We start from the raw sequence: 16,635 nt of genomic DNA on the forward strand, positions 1-16,635 counted from the left end.
CACGAAAAGCATGCGCTGCAGGGCGGCTTCTCTTCCAGTTCTGCAGTCTATCCGCTCATGAAGCCCACGTCAAGACTTGCAGATAGGCATGTTGTGATACCTGCAGACTCTCATTGCCATCCACCATGTCGCCCACCTCGAAGACATGATACTCGTCGCTGCTGTCGTAAATGTCATACGAACTTCTCGCCCGAATCTCGCGCAGCTGCCTGAACGTTGAATTTTCACATGTCAGTGCTTTGGTTGGGGTACGGCAACCACGCTCAATTTTTCTCGCATTGGCGCTGGGCTGAAGATCGTTCCCCAAGATGTGCATCGTAAAAGATCGGCATCAGGTACCCAGCCTATCGAAACCCGCCCAAATTTATCCTGCTGAACCAGCTAGAGGCTCTTCTTAGGGCCTGAACGTACTGCTCCGGCCTGTAAGCAGCTGCGGAATCGGAATCATCTTATCAGCGAGCACCCTCTACACAATTGCTAATCAAGACAAAGTGTCTGCTCCAACAGTGACTTTGTCCCAGCCGCAAACCAGCGCACGTCGACCTGAACCTCGAGCGGCCCGTAATCTTGGTCGAGCTACCACTCCAAGCCTTTTGTCCATTGCCCATTCCGATCTACAATCGCACCTCTGTCGAACGAGTTCTTGCATCGTGCAGAGGCAGTGCATATCTCAACGCACCATGACACCACAGCTCCATCTCTCCACCGTTAGGAGATTTTGCTAGCTCGTACGCAAGCTGACTGGCTTACCCCAGGTTATCCAGTTCTAGCCTATCTTTTCTTTGCCATCCAATAGTTCGCTCTTTCGCGGGCCTTGGTTTTTCGCAGACCATCGCCAAAGACGAACTCTTCGGCAAAGCCCACCTAGCAGATGACAGCTCGTACCGACGATGCCCACGAGAGCAACGCCATTCGTTGTGCTCACCACACCCTTTCAGTGCATCTCAGCTGTTTCATGGACCACAGCCACACCTATGGATCGTCCAGCTAGTCGGGTCTGGCCATCATAGGGGTGTTTGACGGGCTGTCCGCAGCACGAGTTTCTGCCCCGAAATGTCGTATAATGACACCCAGATAGTTACAGCTTTAAGCCACCGGAAAGCTCGTCCGTACTCTGCTGACACTTTCAGGAACCCTACTGCAGCATCAGATGTCGCCGGCTTCGCACTCGAAGATTCAAGATCGATCAACGGGAAGTCAATGATGCGCTCTACTCAAACTCCACTTCCCATGTTTGGATCTGAACTGCATCGAGCTTCATGCCAACGTCTCCTTACGATCTGCGAACCTGCGCAACAATAATCCTCGGTTGAGGTTGCGATACAAGGCAACCAGCCCTCAATGCAATCTCACTGATCCCAGCTCTTTTCGACATCACGACCTGCAGGGCAAACCACTCTTGTTCAAACCCCGCCATTTCAACTCATCTCGCGCGTGTCATACTAGTGCCAACAAGCATACTCGTCGCCCAACAGAGACAAGCCAGAAACAGAACACCAACATCCAGTGGCAACGCTCACAAGCTCCCTCCTGCATCGCTAGATTCATCAACCCGCATGAGCAACCCCTGCTAGTCCTCCCGCCCGAACTCCTGAAAAGATTGCGCAACCACGCCCCCTCCAGCCAGTGAAGAGCTCGGACCATCTGTGGGGATGGGTTTGCGCTACTGGCGGCTAGACGCGGTTCGAGGCGCTAGCCTTCGTAACTAGTTCGTGAACTACCTTATGAACTTGGACGTTCGCTTGCTGATGAATACGAATTGGGAAGCGGACTGCAGGTAGGTTGAGACAGGTGATCGTCGGCGGAGCTCGATTGAGGGGAGAGAGTCTGCGGAGACAAGCTTGGTTGCAAGTCTGCGTTGACGACGGCGCTGCTTGGGAGAAAGCATGGAGGAAAGTAAGTTATGCAGGAGGTCTGGGCACGTTCGTGCTACGAGAATGTTCGTGATGGTTCGTGATGGTTTGTGTGGGCTCTGCGTTCCCTCGTTGGAGACGTCCAAGATGAACAACATTTTAAGTGTCTTGGAGATGAGCGTGCTGTTTCACATGTCGTTTGTAACCGCAGGATACATCAGCATTCAACCCACCGCCATCGCGAAGGGACACTCCAGAAAGCTGAGCTCGCCCCATCAAGTAGCAGCAGACGCTAGCTGACATGGCAAGTTGGGTGCCATTTTCGGCAGTGTGGTAAGAAGGAAAGCAAGAAGATAACGAGGACAAGCAACATACTTATACCTCTGCGACGCAGTGAATATCAAGGCGAACACTGAACAGTCACGACACTGAATCCGTCTCCAAGCATTCACTGCTCGTCGCATGATCCAAACTCATCCGAGTGCAGTCAGAGTCTCGGAGGACTTGAAGCTCGTCCCAAGAACTAGCAGCGTATGCTGTATTGAAACGGCAAGTAGTATTGCTTGAGCGCTTCGGCCGTGAAGAAGCAAGAAAGAAATTCGACGACAAGAAGACGGCCGGCTACTTATACCTTCTCAACAATGTAACGACTACAACGAATCGAAGCAATCGCCCCCCTGACCCAGCCAAGAAGCATTCACGGTTTGTTGCATGATCTGAAACTACTCGGCTGTACCTGGATAAGAAGGCTCGAAGACTCGAGTTGAGATTCGCCCCATCAGGTAGCAATGACTGCTACCTTGGCATGGCACAGCTGTGTCATCTTGGCCACCGAGCCTGGAGAAGAAGAAAGAAGGAATAACGTTGGCTTGAGCGCAAGACACCTATTTATACCTTGTCTCAAAATTGCACACCGCGGCCAACCGAAGCAGTCACCGTCATGACTTGACCTTGAGGTCTTCAGTGGTCTTCACGCGATCTAAAGTTGCGCTGCTGCCTAGCATATTCACTCGAAAAAGGCCGTTGAATATGGCACAGTGAGAGGAAGCCATACAATATCACGAACACCACCTATACCGACCCGACAGGCTCTCACAGAGCCGAGCTGGCCACAAGAAGCAACAAAGTGCTGACGACCCGAGCGAAGGAACAAAGGGCGGCGCAGTCTCGTCACCGCCGTCCAGGTAAGCTCTTCCTCAGATAGGCCAGTGGCTTTTCAGTGATCCGGGGTTCGAAGCTGGACAAGTATAACGGTCGCAATGCAATTGTATGCTCAGGCTGCATGTACAATTCAAGTACTTTCTTCGAAGATGATGGTTTGTACCTCGTGTATGTATAGATCTAGATTGTTGGTACACCTGATTGTCAGGAAGAATGCTGCCGTGCCTCTCTAAAAGATGCTGTCCAGTTGTCGTCTACAGAGCAGGAACCGCTTGCCTGCTCACCAGTCCTATCCGCCCCATTCCGCTGCCAATCTCTCTCCCACCCAATGCTACACTGTTACACGCTCGGTCGGTCCAGCACTATCGTCAGCCGTCACCATCTGTTCCACTTCAACGCGCCGAACGCCCTCAACGCGTCCAACGCCCGAAACGCGCCGAACAACACGCCCGACACGTCGGATGCGCCCGTCAAACGGCACAGCAGTGTCCCCATCCGGCAACAACTCCTCGACGGACACATCATCCCCCTTCGCCTCACCAACACTCAAATCCCCTTTCTCCGCCCTTATCCTCTCCGACTCCGCCGCCCTCCACTCCTCATCCTCCTTCACCGCTTTCCCAAACGCACTTTTCCTCTGCAGCACTTCAGCCTCCCAAGCCTCCTGCCCCGGCCCAACCAGCCTCCTCCCTCTATACCACGCGCTCCTTGCATCCTCAATAATCTTCCTTGCCACATAATCCACATCATGCTGCGTCCTCCCACCACCCAACCTCCTCGGCTTGAAAATCTCCTCAATTATGTCTGGATGCGGCAACGGCTCCGGCGCCTCCCCGGTCTCAGCGTTAACATAAAACCCAGGATTATACGTATACGCATCCAGCACTTCTCGTCGTGTATCCCCGTCCTCCACTATCCCCTCGGAGCGCTCTTCGGCGGGCCAGTCGACACGGATGTTCGTGCCCGTGATGAAGCGGTCGTGTGGGGGGAGGCTGCTGCCGGGGAGGCGGGGAGGGAGGTTGGTGTGTGGTGGGGGCGCGCTGCGGGCGCGGCGTTTGGTGAGAAGCGGATGATGCAGTCTTTGAAGGTGCGGGTTGTTTGGTCGTACATTTTTGTGACGAGGCGGATGGAGGAGAGGGGGATGGGGAGGGCTTGGGGCACAAGGGGGGTTTTGGAGGAGGGAGGGGCGGGCTATTGCGGGGGTTATTATGTCGGCCTGTGGTGAACTGTGTTAGCTAAGGGACGTCGTGGTGGTGGTGGTGGTGGTTGATCGCGGTAGAGATACAGGCTGAGCCTTCGCAGACCTGTGATCGTAGGACGAACTCACCATAGCAACTCCCTTCAACGTAACAGTGTCTTCCTCCTCATTCACCTCCTCCACCTCCCCAATCTTCCCCTTATCCACTCCCTCAATCACCACCACCCGATCCCCCTCCACAATATTCCCCTTATTCCCATGCTTCGGCCGATCCTTCTCCCTGAACATGCTCTCCGGCTTCCCCTTCATCACCTCTCTCCAGTTACTGTCCAACCCACCCAGCTTGCCCTTCTCGAGACCATTGTTGCGGTCGGGCGCCAAGGGACCGGCGAACCAGTCTTCGCGGCGGTGCTTGCGTTCCTGCTTTTCGAGCTGCGCGCGGAGGGAGATGATCTCGCGGTTGCGCTCGACGTATTTGGAGATGTCGCCCTTGATCTCGCGCTCGGCGACGCGGACTTGGGCTTTGAGGTTTTGCTTTTGTTGTTGGATGTTGATGCGGAGGATTTTTTGCATGGTGAGCTGTAGGTACGGCTACAGCGTGGTCAGGGTCCGGCGGGCAGGGGTCAAATGCTATCGTTCCATGGGTCAGACGGGAGCGATGAGAGAAGACGTTGTCTCCGTTGAGATGCGGGTGAAGTCGAGTGCTTGAAGCTTTGTCGGATCTGAAGAGTTGCCATGCAGTCCATGATGCTCGGAGTGGAAATATCTAGGGTTAGGGTAGGAGATGCTCGGACCGCGCCTGCCAATTGGACACCTTCTCCCTCTGCCCTGCCTTCTCGCGTGCTTTGCTTCCTCGTGATATTCATCAGATCATTCTATGTAAAGCTACAAGAGGTCTACTTGAATACGACTCTGACACCTTTCGAATCTGCTGGACTATGCGGGATGAAGAAGTCGTGCGCGATCTCCGCGTCCCTCGCCGTCGTCTCATACAGCTCCATGTCAAACCTCCGAAAGACAGTTGCTAGAGTCAAATAGATCTCCGCCGTGGCCAGATTGATCCCCAGACATTGTCGCGTGCCCTTACTGAATGCCACCAGATACTTCTCGAGCCTGCCATCGCTCTTCAACCACCTTTCAGGGTCGAATTTCTCCGGGTTCGGGAATTTGTCTGAGTTGCGATGCTGTAGTAGAGAGCTCATCGCGACAGGCGTGCCTGCTGGGATGACCCAATCGTTGTATTGCAAAGGCTTGTCGGGTGAGATGCGCTCGAGCCGGCCGACGACGCCATGGGAGAAGCGGTGGCCTTCGCAGACCACTGCGTGCAGGTAGGGGAGCTGTTCGAGCTGCGCAAGGGCTGGGATCTCACTCGGGTTTGGGATTGCCTGCTTGAGTTCGGCTTTGAGTTTGGCGCGTATCGCGGGATCGGCGAGAATGTAGTAAGTTGTCTGTTTGAGGAAGAAGGATGAGGTCTCCTGGCCTGCAGCGATCATGGTCTGACCTTCATCGACGAGGCGTGGGAGCGTCTTCTCTTCGCTTGGTAGGTCGCCTTTGATGAGCTCTGTGAAGATGTTCGATTTGCCCTTTTCGAGCTCGGCCGTGTCCTCTTTCATCAGACCGCCAATTTGACGAGCCAGATCCTGCGGTTGTTAGTGACTTGCATCATGGCTGGGACTGCCGACTCACCTTCTGAAACTTGATGAGGTTCATGACCGGCGGATTGACCTTCTCCACGATCCACTCCGGCGTCGCTTGCATAGCTGGAAAAACCCACTTGAACTGCTTGTTCAAATGAGCACCCTTCGTACTGTCAACCATGGCTTCTGGCCACTCCCACCTCCAGCCCGGGTCATCAAGACAATCATACGAGGTACCGAAGCAATACTTGGTGATGATATCGGTAGTCAATGCCGCGTACGCCTTGAGCGTGTCAACAGGCTCAGCAGTCTCTCGACAACGCTCGAAACGAGCACAAAGCTTCTCGATCTGCGCACGGATCATGGGCTCCATGCGACCAATGGCTTGCTTTGAGAAGAAGGGGTTAAGTGCGTTACGTCTGAGTCGATGCAGGTCGTGCGATACGGTGCCGAACCCGGACGAGCTGTTGCCGAAGAGCTCGACAGCCCATACCCATTTGTCGCGTCTCTGGCCCGGGCCGCTGTAGAGGACATCGTAAAAGTCTGGGTCGCGAACGTGAAGCTCGTATGGGTTGATTCGGATGATTGGTCCTGTAGAAAATAAGCAATGTGTTGTGTAACCTAGACTCTGGCCACGTCTACTGACCGTACTGATCGTGAAGTTCGTTGATCTTGAAGACATACTGTCCACCTCTCACGACATCGTGGTAGAATTCGTACCACAACGTGAGCGCTGCAAGCTTTGGACCCGGAAACTTTGCGATTGGACTGAGATACAATCGGTAGAATGCCAGTCCGCAGAGATACAGCAGATACGCAAGAGTCCCCAGACCGCTGAGATAAAGCAACGAAAACGAGCTGCTTTTCTCGGCCATGTCGCAGGTCCTGGGCGAGCACAAGCTACAGAGTCAGCACACTGCGGGAGGTTTCGAGTCCTGACAGCTTCCCACACGGCTCTGAAGCGCAAGAACTCTGGTTGAAGATATGTTGCCAACACGTCTCACACAATTGGACAGTCTTGACGGGCATAACTCACGACCGATAGCGCTCGAGGTTGCAGTCGCGGATGCGGGCCGTTGCATTCTGGCTAATGGCCCACCAACTGATTAGAGTCCTGTCTGGATTGTGAAGTCATTACAAGCTTGATAGCAGCTCCAATGGTCGCGAACGATGGACCGGGGCAGCAATTGCCCTGGGCCACTACAGCCTATAATGTGTGAGTATACAGGCGTCAAGAGGCGAGGATGGATCGCCGCGAAGCTCCAAGCGCTTACGTCTTGCCACGTGCGTGAGCCTCCGTGACACGATCAAGTTATGGAAGTCGCTCCAGATTTTATGCAACAAAGGATCAATGGGATGTGTAATGACGACAATGTTGATTGCGGTTGATATCGGGTGGCTTGTGTGGCTGGCGACTGAGACTTCCAGGCCGGCAACTCTACTTCAAAGTACATTGCTCTTCCTCAAGGGATATGGATAACGATAACCACCTTGCTTGACGTTAAACTCGCTCCTTCCGATTCATCTCGACTGTCTTTGTCGGTTTGGAAGAGAATGCTTTCAAAGATGGATTGTACGCGGTAGCAGCGAGCAGCGAGTAGCCCCTCACCCGGCAAGAGCGACCTCGGACAAGATGTCAGCACCGCCTTCGGAAGTGTCCTTCAGCACGTACGATGTCGATAGAGACGACACAAGTACTTTGGCAACTTCCATCTCTGGCAATCGCATAGACATTGACTTCGACACCGATACTGACTCGGCTCTTGGATCTGATGACCTAGATCCGGACACGCGATCTCTGACATCTTCGATCTTCAATTATCGCTGGGAGAACGGACGCCGGTATCACGCTTTTCGCGATGGCGAATACTGGTGTCCGAACGATGAGTCTGCCAGCGAGCAGCTCGATCTGGGGCACCATATTTATCTTCTTCTCCTCGATAATCGCCTTTTTCTAGCTCCTATAGCCGCCGAACCCCAGAGGGTACTCGACATTGGCACGGGAACCGGTATATGGGCAATCGATTTCGCCGATCAGTATCCCTCTGCCACTGTCATCGGTACGGACCTCTCACCGATCCAGCCCGAGTACATTCCGCCTAACTTACAGTTCGAAATCGACGACGCCGCCTCCGACTGGACTTTCCCCAAGAACAGCTTCGACTTCATCCACGTCCGCGGCCTCTTCGGGTCGTTGCGCGATTGGCCAAGATTCTATCAGCAGGTCTTGGAGCATCTGAAACCTGGCGGCTACTATGAGCAGTTAGAATGCAGCTGCTATTGTCATGCCGACGACGACACGACGCCGCCGGGCTCGCCACTTGCGCGATGGGGTCAGTTGTTCACGGAAGCAGGGAGGAGGACGGGCAAGGAGGTCGATGTTATCGATTACCAGTATCGCTGGCTTCGCGAGGCGGGGTTTGAGGATGTGCGGGAACATCGCTTCAAGATGCCGGACTCGCCGTGGCCGAGTGATAGGACTCCGGAAGGTGCGAAGCTGAAGGAGATTGGTAAGTTGAGGAGGTTAGAGATCGATAGTGGAATGGAGGGATGGAGTCTAGCTATGTTCACGCGCGTGCTGGGCATGAGCTATGAGGAGGTGCAGATGTATCTGGCGGAGGTGAGAAGGGACTGGGCGAACAAGAGGATACATGCGTACACGAGGGTAGGCGTTGTGTATGGGAGGAAGCCGATGTGGCCGTGAAGATCTCGAAGGACGATCCATGTGTCAGAGAGGATTCGAAGAGCTTGCGGACGTCAATCAAGCCGTTTCGAAAAGGTTTAGGTATCAACAGCGGCGTTTTCCATGCTGATCGCGCCACGAGTTCGGACTTTGCTGGTGAATTCTCCGAGGATTTCTGGACGGCGACTTGGATTTGGAACAGAAGGTCTTCGAGAATCCCAGTTGGCACGTCGATCAGCTGCCTTGGCGATCAGTCACTCTATGCTACGTGTGCACACTTCACTCAGGCTATTGTCGCAACTTCGAACCGAGCATGTGGTTATTATCAATGAACACGGTCAAGGCCCTCAGACCAGGGTATCATTGCAGAGTTGAGCAGTATCGGCGACGTTTACAAAACCAGTGTTTTGATTGCTCAGGTGTTCACTGCTTATCTGGGTTCAATAGCCTCTGCGACAATCTGGTACCTGGGTTTGAGGTATTTACAGGAAGCCCGGTCACGGGCTCAGCTACCGGCTGGAAGGAACAGTTGTCCATCTTGGGAGCTGAACACACTCAGGCATCATACAGGCAACGCACTGGAGTTTGTCCATCACATGCTCATCGCACCAGCATGCCCCCGTTATTGATCTGTTAGCGGCGTGGCGACTTTCAGTATCCTGCCCTGCCCCAACTCCAAAGTGCTGCAGCTCGGAATCTGTGAGTTCGCGTCAAGTCGCAACGGCACAAGAGCGTGTATCTTCTCGATGCCGCCAGTAGCTTCAGTGCCCCAACTGAAAAGCACGAGCGTCCTTTACGGTTTGAAGCGGCTTCCAGCGTTGTCATGCTTTCAACCAATTGTCGCAAATGTACGCAGGTGGATCTATAGCGAGTCAAAACGATCTGTGTGTTGCGTCTGACTTGTTCTACCACAACGGAAGATCCCAAGACCTTGGAACTTTGGAGGAAAGTCAAAGCAAAGGTACTCAGCTCACGAGGCAAATAGACGCACAAACTCGAGAGGCCATGTTCTGATTTTATTTTCACACAAACACCGACTCTGTCCTCTTCTTCTTCTTCACGTCGCCCCGACCTTCGACTTCCGCACAGACGTCCAGAGACTCACCTCCCCGCGACTCAGCGCACACAAAAGTCGGTCGCATCATCTTTCCGACCGCGCAGCATGGTCAAAGTCTTGATGCTGGCCGCTCTCGCGGCCTCTGTCTCAGCTCTGCCAAATGGTGTGCAGGAGCGACGATTCCACGGCAGCCCGACACCCAATGAAAATGATTGCTACTGGGACCGTAAGCATTGCTATGGGTACCATCCTAACGGGCACGGATGTGACGAGCCATACCAGAAGTGTATGGCCAAAGTGACAGCATATTCCTCTTCAGTGGCAGCAGTTGCCTCTTCAGCAGAAATGTCACGGCTTAGTGCTTCCTCTTCAGCAGAAGCATCGCGGCTTAGTGCTTCCTCTTCAGCAGAAGCGTCACGGCTTAGTGCTTCCTTTTCAGAAGAAGTTGCACGGGTTACTGCTGCACCTGCGTGGATTCCTCAGACTCCTGGTCCACAAGGCACTAGCGTTGTTGGTGGTGAAATCGTCCCGCCGCAATCGGACTTCAAGGGCTGTATGGCTCGAATTGGTGGCAGGGTTGTACCGTGCAGTGAAGTCGACTACTCGCAGGGAAAGCCTGGATATCAAATTGATTCAGACCACTGGCTCACCGCTCGCGCCTACCCGACTGTGTCGGTGTCTATCCCGACCATCGACGTCCCGCCCGGCGGCAATCCACCCTTCGACATGCCGTCCGGCACCTCACCGACTGGGGGTGTGTCCATCCCGACCATTGACCCCCCACCTGATGGCAATCCACCCTTCGACACGCCACCCTTGGACATGCCGTCCTTCAGCATTCAGCCTGTCGATGATATGACTGAGCCGTCTACATTCGCTGTCCAGACGATGCCACCAACACCTCCTTCAGAAAACGCTGCCCTGGACCGCCGAGCTCCAGGTGGCCGGCCGGAATGGGCAAGTTCACACATCTCCGAATCTTCGCCATTCGGCGCTCCGGAAACGCGCCTCCCAGATGGCGGCTCTGTTTCTGCCACCACACACGTCGTCGCGAGCCCAACTCAAGCGCTGTCGCTAGTGGTGCGTGGTACTGAAGACGAAGACCTCACGCACGGACCCGAGATTGGAGAAGACGACGATCCGTCATGCCCCCATGACAGAAAGCTGTCTTATCTTTGGTGCAAATACTACGAGACCGCCCTACCAGATAACAATTATCAATGCGACGAGAAGTATCCTGAATGTGTCGAGCACCTCCCAATCGAGGTAGTGCAAGGACTTTTACTAGACGCGATCTCGAGAGAAGTCGAGCACCTCCCAACCGAGGTTGTGCAAGGACTTTTAGCAGACGCGATCTCGAAGCAGCAAGAGTATGCTCCTCAGGAGTCAAGTGAAATCTCTAGGCACCTTTCGGAAGTCGTCGCAGGGGGACTCTTCGACGACATGAGTTGCTTTTTACGTCTCGGTGGGTGCGGCTTCTTCCGTCCGTCCAGGGAATGCTGCATTAGGCATCCGGATTGTTGTGAAGGGAAACTGCCCGCTCCAGCCCCCACCCAGGTCATGCAAGAGATCTCAGCAGATGCGGAACCGACGCAGCTGGGGGATGCTCTTCAGGAGCGAGGTCCACCACCAATGCCCAGCCCCGGCTCATTTACATGCATTTATATCCTTCAGACGTGTTATCTAAACAATGATAAATTGACTGGCCCACATCAGCCGAAAGACCTGCTCCCCAGGGCATGCTGCAAGGGTTATCCGAGCTGCTGTCTCCCTGATGGCCTCCCCCCGGGGTGGCATGAGATTGCAGCAGAAGCGGAGCCGAAGCTGCTGGAAGATGGTCTTCAGGAGCGAAGTGAGCACGAACTGCCGGAACGTGCACTAGATGACCTTGAGGAGGCACTCAACGACTTGGACACCATTCCCTCTCATCTTGCGGGGCAAGATTGCTCCTACAAATACCTGAAGTGCAGGCTTGCCGATGAGGAGGACTGTCTCGATGAGTACAAGAAGTGTCAAGACGAATCATTCGGTGCTGATGGTGAGGCTGTGGTGCGCAGTGCGACATTTGCGCAGAGTCTTGAGGAGGACATGAATATGATCGCGGATCTTATGACGAAAGGCGACAGAGCCGCACTGGACACTTGCATTGAGCTGACAGCGTGGTGTGCGACAAAGGGAACAGACGACCCAGCATGCTCTACGGTCATGGCAGCCTGTACCAGAGGCTCATCTTCGGATCCGGCAACACCAGCTCTGGCAAAGCGCGAAACGGTCGAGGATTCTCCAGAACGCAATGAGACAACGTACACCAAGACAGCCGACCAAATTGGGCGGACCAAGATGAATTTTGTCATGAACGGCCTTCTCCCGAACACGGTAGGTATTCAAACACGATAGCATCAGAGAAACAGACTGATTGCGGGCGAGAATTCCTCGAATGTTTGAATGAAGACCGATCTGATACCTGGAACTGCTATGACAACAGAATGAAGTGTGAGCAAGAAAATGAGATCATCCACGAATCTGCTGCCAAAGTTCCCTCTGGACTTACAGCCATCGCGAGGACTTTGACGCAGTCTGCTGACGAGTCCTCATCCTCTCTCTTATGACAACCACAGAAGGATCTGAAGGATCCGTTGCTCACACCAGAAGCAACACTCGCTCCTCGAAAACGATGCGGCTTCTTCAGCTGGGAGAACCTCGTTGGCGGCTGTAAGCAAAAGCAGCGCAGGGGAGATGCATCCGACTACGGCAACTACGTGAAAAGCCACTACACCAAGACCCCATCCATCGCGCCCCAGCCGACGACAGATCCAATCACAATAGCTCCACGCAGTGGCGGCCGCCCGTGCTGGGACAAGACCTGCTGGGCAAAAGCCGAAAGCACCTCTGAGATTCCGGACGCAGCCCCTGCGGCGCCGAGTGGGCAACTGCCAGCGCTGGGAGATCTTTGCTGGTATACTTATACTGGAAGCACCTTGAAGGGCCACCACCTCCACAAGACATACGAGTACCACCTGACCTCTTGGCCAAGACCGTGCGCTGAGACGGCTATATCTTCTGCTTTAGAGGAGATTGGTGCGTGTTGGACTGAATATGGCGTGCCGCCTTCGCTACATCTTGTGCCGTGTGCTCAGGCTATGGCTACTGATATAACGACCTCGGAGACTGCGACTACGGGGATCTCAGATACCCTGACTGATGTTGCAACGACCTCGGAGCCCGTGGCCAACGTTACAACGACCTCGGGGACTACGTGCTGGTCTTCATATTCGTACGATGGAGAGACCAAGTCCATAGAGGTGCCGTGTTCAACCAGCACGTGCTGGACGACTCATACGTACAACGGAGTCCCAGCGTCCCTCCGTGTTCCGTGCCCTACGGAACCGGCAGCTAACGTGCCAGCGACGACCACGCTGGCAACGACCACACTGTCAAGCACTTCACCTCGACTTACCACACCAGGTCCGACTATGCCGTCGGTCTCTTCATCATTATCAGCCTCTCAATCATCGTCAACCTCTTCATCATCGACGACTGGATCATTGACGACCGGAACATTGACGACTGGATCATCATCGACTGGATCATCGACGACTGGATCATCGACGACTGGATCATCGACGACTGGATCATTGACGACTGGGTCATCATCGACTAGGTCATCATCAACTGGATCATCATCGACCTCATCAACACTGACCAAGTCATACATCATCCCTCGACCGACTACACCGGTCACAACTACATCGTCAGTACCTTCCTCATCTACAATTGCATCGTCAACGACCACTTCTCCAACGACTACACCTACACCGGGATCGACTGCACTGTCAACCACGGCGCCGGCAACCACAACTACTAGTGCAGAGAAATCAGAGCGTCTGTGCTGGGTGACCTTAACTTTCAAGGATGGTCCTCAATCAACGCAACGGCCATGCTCGGCTACAAATTACTATCCAGGCGTGAACTCTACGTGCTACTTCACCTTTACTCACGACGGACAGCAGACTTCCATAGAGACGCCGTGCTCTACCACACCAGCAGCTACGAGTAGTCGCAGTGGAACCGCCACAAGCACCGGCACTACAGGCACTGGTACCACAACAAGCACCGACACGAGCAGCACTCCCGCATTGGCCAGACGCGATGAACTTGAGCCGACGGAAAGTCCGTCTAGAACAGTCTCTGAGAGCACACTTTCGGAGGGCGCTTGCTGGACCGCTTACGGCATTCCCGTCACAACAGTCGAAGTGCCGTGCTCTGCTGCAACCGCATACATCGGCACTGCTGTAGCAGCAACCACAACCTCATCCGCGATAACTTCAGAACCAGACCTGTCCACGTCGTCCGCCTCGCTGACCTTTGTCCAAGGGGATTTCGGTACATCAACGGCTGCCCCCGAGCCAACTTCTTCCACCACCTCCTGCTCATATGGGAACTGGGATGCAGGGTGTACTCTATGGGTCCAGACCGAAGGCGATTTATGCGTGACTTATAGCATCGGTTATCCCGACGTTTTGACGTACAGATGGCCGCTAGCGTGCAGGACTGCTAAGACTAGCTACACCTCGCCTAACGACATGGGGCTTGCGGAGGTCGAGCCGCCGAACACGATGTTGGGTGTGGGTGTGCGTGGTATACCGACGACAGGCCTGCTGCAGCCGTGCCCTGATTCTACGAAGGGCTTGTGTGTAGGTGGAACTGCGACCAGAGTGTTCCCAACAGGTGCTTGGAAGACAGTAACGAAGGTGTATGGGGTCGTGGTCGAAGCGTCCTACACTGCCGCAACAGCATATATTGGGACCGCCGTCACAGCAGAAACAACCTTAATCTCCTCCGCGACAAGTTCGGTGACGAGGGCGTATGGCGTCGTGGGGGAGTGGTAGGGCGGTAGGGTCCGGTCGATTCATCTGAGACGTGTATCATTCGTTCGGGAGCAAGGGCGTTATTGAGCTATCGGACGACGGTAAACGGTTTTCAATTCTACGCTTGGGTATGTGGCTCGCTCATACATGTAAGCGGCGTCGGAGTTTGGCTGCTAATGCTAAATGTAGTGATGGAATACGAGATTTTGGCATTGCACAGGATGGATGTTCAGACAAATACAAGAAGACAGATCGAAACAAGAAGAGAAATTTGAGACAAGAAGTCGGATTGAGAAAAGGAGGACATACTGAGACAGTGAGCTTGACCAGACTCAGACCACCAGACTGGTCCAGGCATTCCAAGACACCGTAAAGACAGTATCGAGACAAAAAGCATTACAAAATTAATCAGGACTTCACGTGACCATGTTGAATTTGCACTGTGCCGTCGAGTGGCAGTACCCGTGAGCTACAGAGTTCACGAAGGTGGTTCGTTGAACAGATCGCCTCCTCGAAACGTAAGAGCTAAGCAAAAACAATCACATGTTCCGAGGAGAGGAAGCTCCCCCATCCGAATCCAGGCGTGTGAATGCCTCCGCCAGGCTGACAGACCCCTTCGAAGGCATGAAACTCAATACCTGCTCACAGCGGAGCGCGGAGCGGAAGCCTATCTGGACCCCAGCAAAGAAGCTTCTGCACGTGAGGCATTTTGGTCTCCGTAGAGGTCTATCATGTGATTTCGCGTCGAGAAGCATATAGCGAACGCGTGCCCCACAAGTTGCTCGCGTCCGTGAAGGTACCCTGCGCATGAGTGCGGATGTGATTGATGGCGCCGGGCGGCCTTTATCGGCGTGGAATGGCTGCAAATGCAGTGGTACTGCCATGGTGGTCTGCTGAAGATGACATTCGCCGTCGTTGTCTCCCCTTCTGAGCTTAAGGACCAGGGATGAGTTGTTAAGCCGTCGCGTCCTCGCGGGTAAGAAGAGCACGTCGGCGAGACAAGCTCTTGCGGCTGACGATAGCACATCAGAGGATACTTTCCTGGCTGACAGTCGACGCAGTGGGAGTGATGACGCTCCAAGCGCTATCTGCGCATAAAAGCAGCGAAGACCTCTAGCTGAGTGTGTTGACATGTCGTTCTTAGGATTTTGATAACAAGCACTCCACTTTGCCGCGACTGTTCGAGAGTCTGCCCATCCGATGATGTGATAGTTGCTGATAGCCGTCCGCCTGGAGCGCTGAATCATCTCGTTACCTCAGGCTCTGCAGACGACTTTGCACCCAACTCGATTGTTCTGAGCTGTCGCTCGGGCAGTAAGAAGCACAGATTCCAGGGACTTGAGAATGGCTTGAGCAAGCCTCAGCGCGCAACGGAGCCTCTCTCATCGCCGTGGTTGCAGAAAAGCGATCGAGTCTTCAAGCCCTAACAAAAGGGTAAGCGATTCTGGGCTCAGTGTATTTCACCTCATCGAAAGCGCTGACCACAAAGGAAGGACAAGCACAAGACGGCGCGAGGAGGACCCCAACACAATAGCAATGCTCGAGTTCTTGCGCCATCCGAATGCCGGCGATTGGAAGGGATATGCGGCACTCGTAGCGTTCTTGGCTTTCCTGCTGGTTGGCAGCCTTTTGATCTTACATTTGTGGGGCTGCTGCGGCTGGAGCACTCCGAGGGCAGCCTGGCGGCGACGGCGCAGCAAGAGTCAACCGACACAGAGCTAGGAGAGGTATCTCCTGTCGTTCATGAGGACCATATCGTCCAGAGCCGGAGCGCAGCTTCTTATAGCACTCATCCCACGACGAGGCTCCCCCCGATTGATGCAGAAGCTCTTGCACTCCCGGAGCTTGCGCATATCGAGAATGTTGGGTCATCGATCTCGGACTCACGACCAACAACTCCTAGGAGTGCTCGAGGTTCTATTGGCGACCATATCTGGGACGTCAGTACAAGCCGATGGATGCCAGGAATCCCGCAACGGAGTGGCCGCTGTACCACAATCCTCTAGGGATGTGGGGTCCGAACGAGGCGGGACAGAATCCTACTTTTCCATCAACGATAGCCTTGCACGGATGACGAATAGACGGTCTGTTGGGGCCGCTGATTTGCGGGTATGTCCTTGACCCGAGGCAGTCGCTGTGGTGCCAGATCAGCAAGCTTGCTAGGTGACAGGCAACTTG

At 54.3% G+C, this 16,635-nt stretch overlaps 4 protein-coding genes across 4 annotated transcripts; 2 read left to right on the forward strand and 2 right to left on the reverse strand.

Annotated features, from left to right (window-relative positions):
• Positions 1 to 3,345: 3,345 nt before the first annotated feature.
• Positions 3,346 to 4,785, reverse strand: AB675_4350 (uncharacterized protein; the record flags this gene model as incomplete). Its single annotated transcript, XM_018144482.1, has 2 exons — positions 3,346 to 4,230; positions 4,342 to 4,785. 2 exons carry the CDS (start codon positions 4,783 to 4,785, stop codon positions 3,346 to 3,348), a joined length of 1,329 nt encoding a protein of 442 aa, XP_017996527.1.
• A 323-nt stretch (positions 4,786 to 5,108) lies between these two features.
• On the reverse strand, positions 5,109 to 6,724 carry AB675_4351 (Trichodiene oxygenase; the record flags this gene model as incomplete). Its single annotated transcript, XM_018144483.1, has 3 exons — positions 5,109 to 5,852; positions 5,899 to 6,440; positions 6,496 to 6,724. 3 exons carry the CDS (start codon positions 6,722 to 6,724, stop codon positions 5,109 to 5,111), a joined length of 1,515 nt encoding a protein of 504 aa, XP_017996508.1.
• Positions 6,725 to 7,482: 758 nt separating this feature from the next.
• Positions 7,483 to 8,553, forward strand: AB675_4352 (uncharacterized protein; the record flags this gene model as incomplete). Its single annotated transcript, XM_018144484.1, has 1 exon — positions 7,483 to 8,553. One exon carries the CDS (start codon positions 7,483 to 7,485, stop codon positions 8,551 to 8,553), a length of 1,071 nt encoding a protein of 356 aa, XP_017996552.1.
• A 1,141-nt stretch (positions 8,554 to 9,694) lies between these two features.
• Positions 9,695 to 14,478, forward strand: AB675_4353 (uncharacterized protein; the record flags this gene model as incomplete). The annotated part of the gene is made up of 4 exons (XM_018144485.1): positions 9,695 to 11,965; positions 12,208 to 12,947; positions 12,995 to 13,067; positions 13,297 to 14,478. 4 exons carry the CDS (start codon positions 9,695 to 9,697, stop codon positions 14,476 to 14,478), a joined length of 4,266 nt encoding a protein of 1,421 aa, XP_017996538.1.
• Positions 14,479 to 16,635: the final 2,157 nt, after the last annotated feature.

This window comes from Cyphellophora attinorum (assembly GCF_001299255.1).
Source record: "Cyphellophora attinorum strain CBS 131958 chromosome Unknown Contig30, whole genome shotgun sequence".
Taxonomy (NCBI): domain Eukaryota; kingdom Fungi; phylum Ascomycota; class Eurotiomycetes; order Chaetothyriales; family Cyphellophoraceae; genus Cyphellophora; species Cyphellophora attinorum.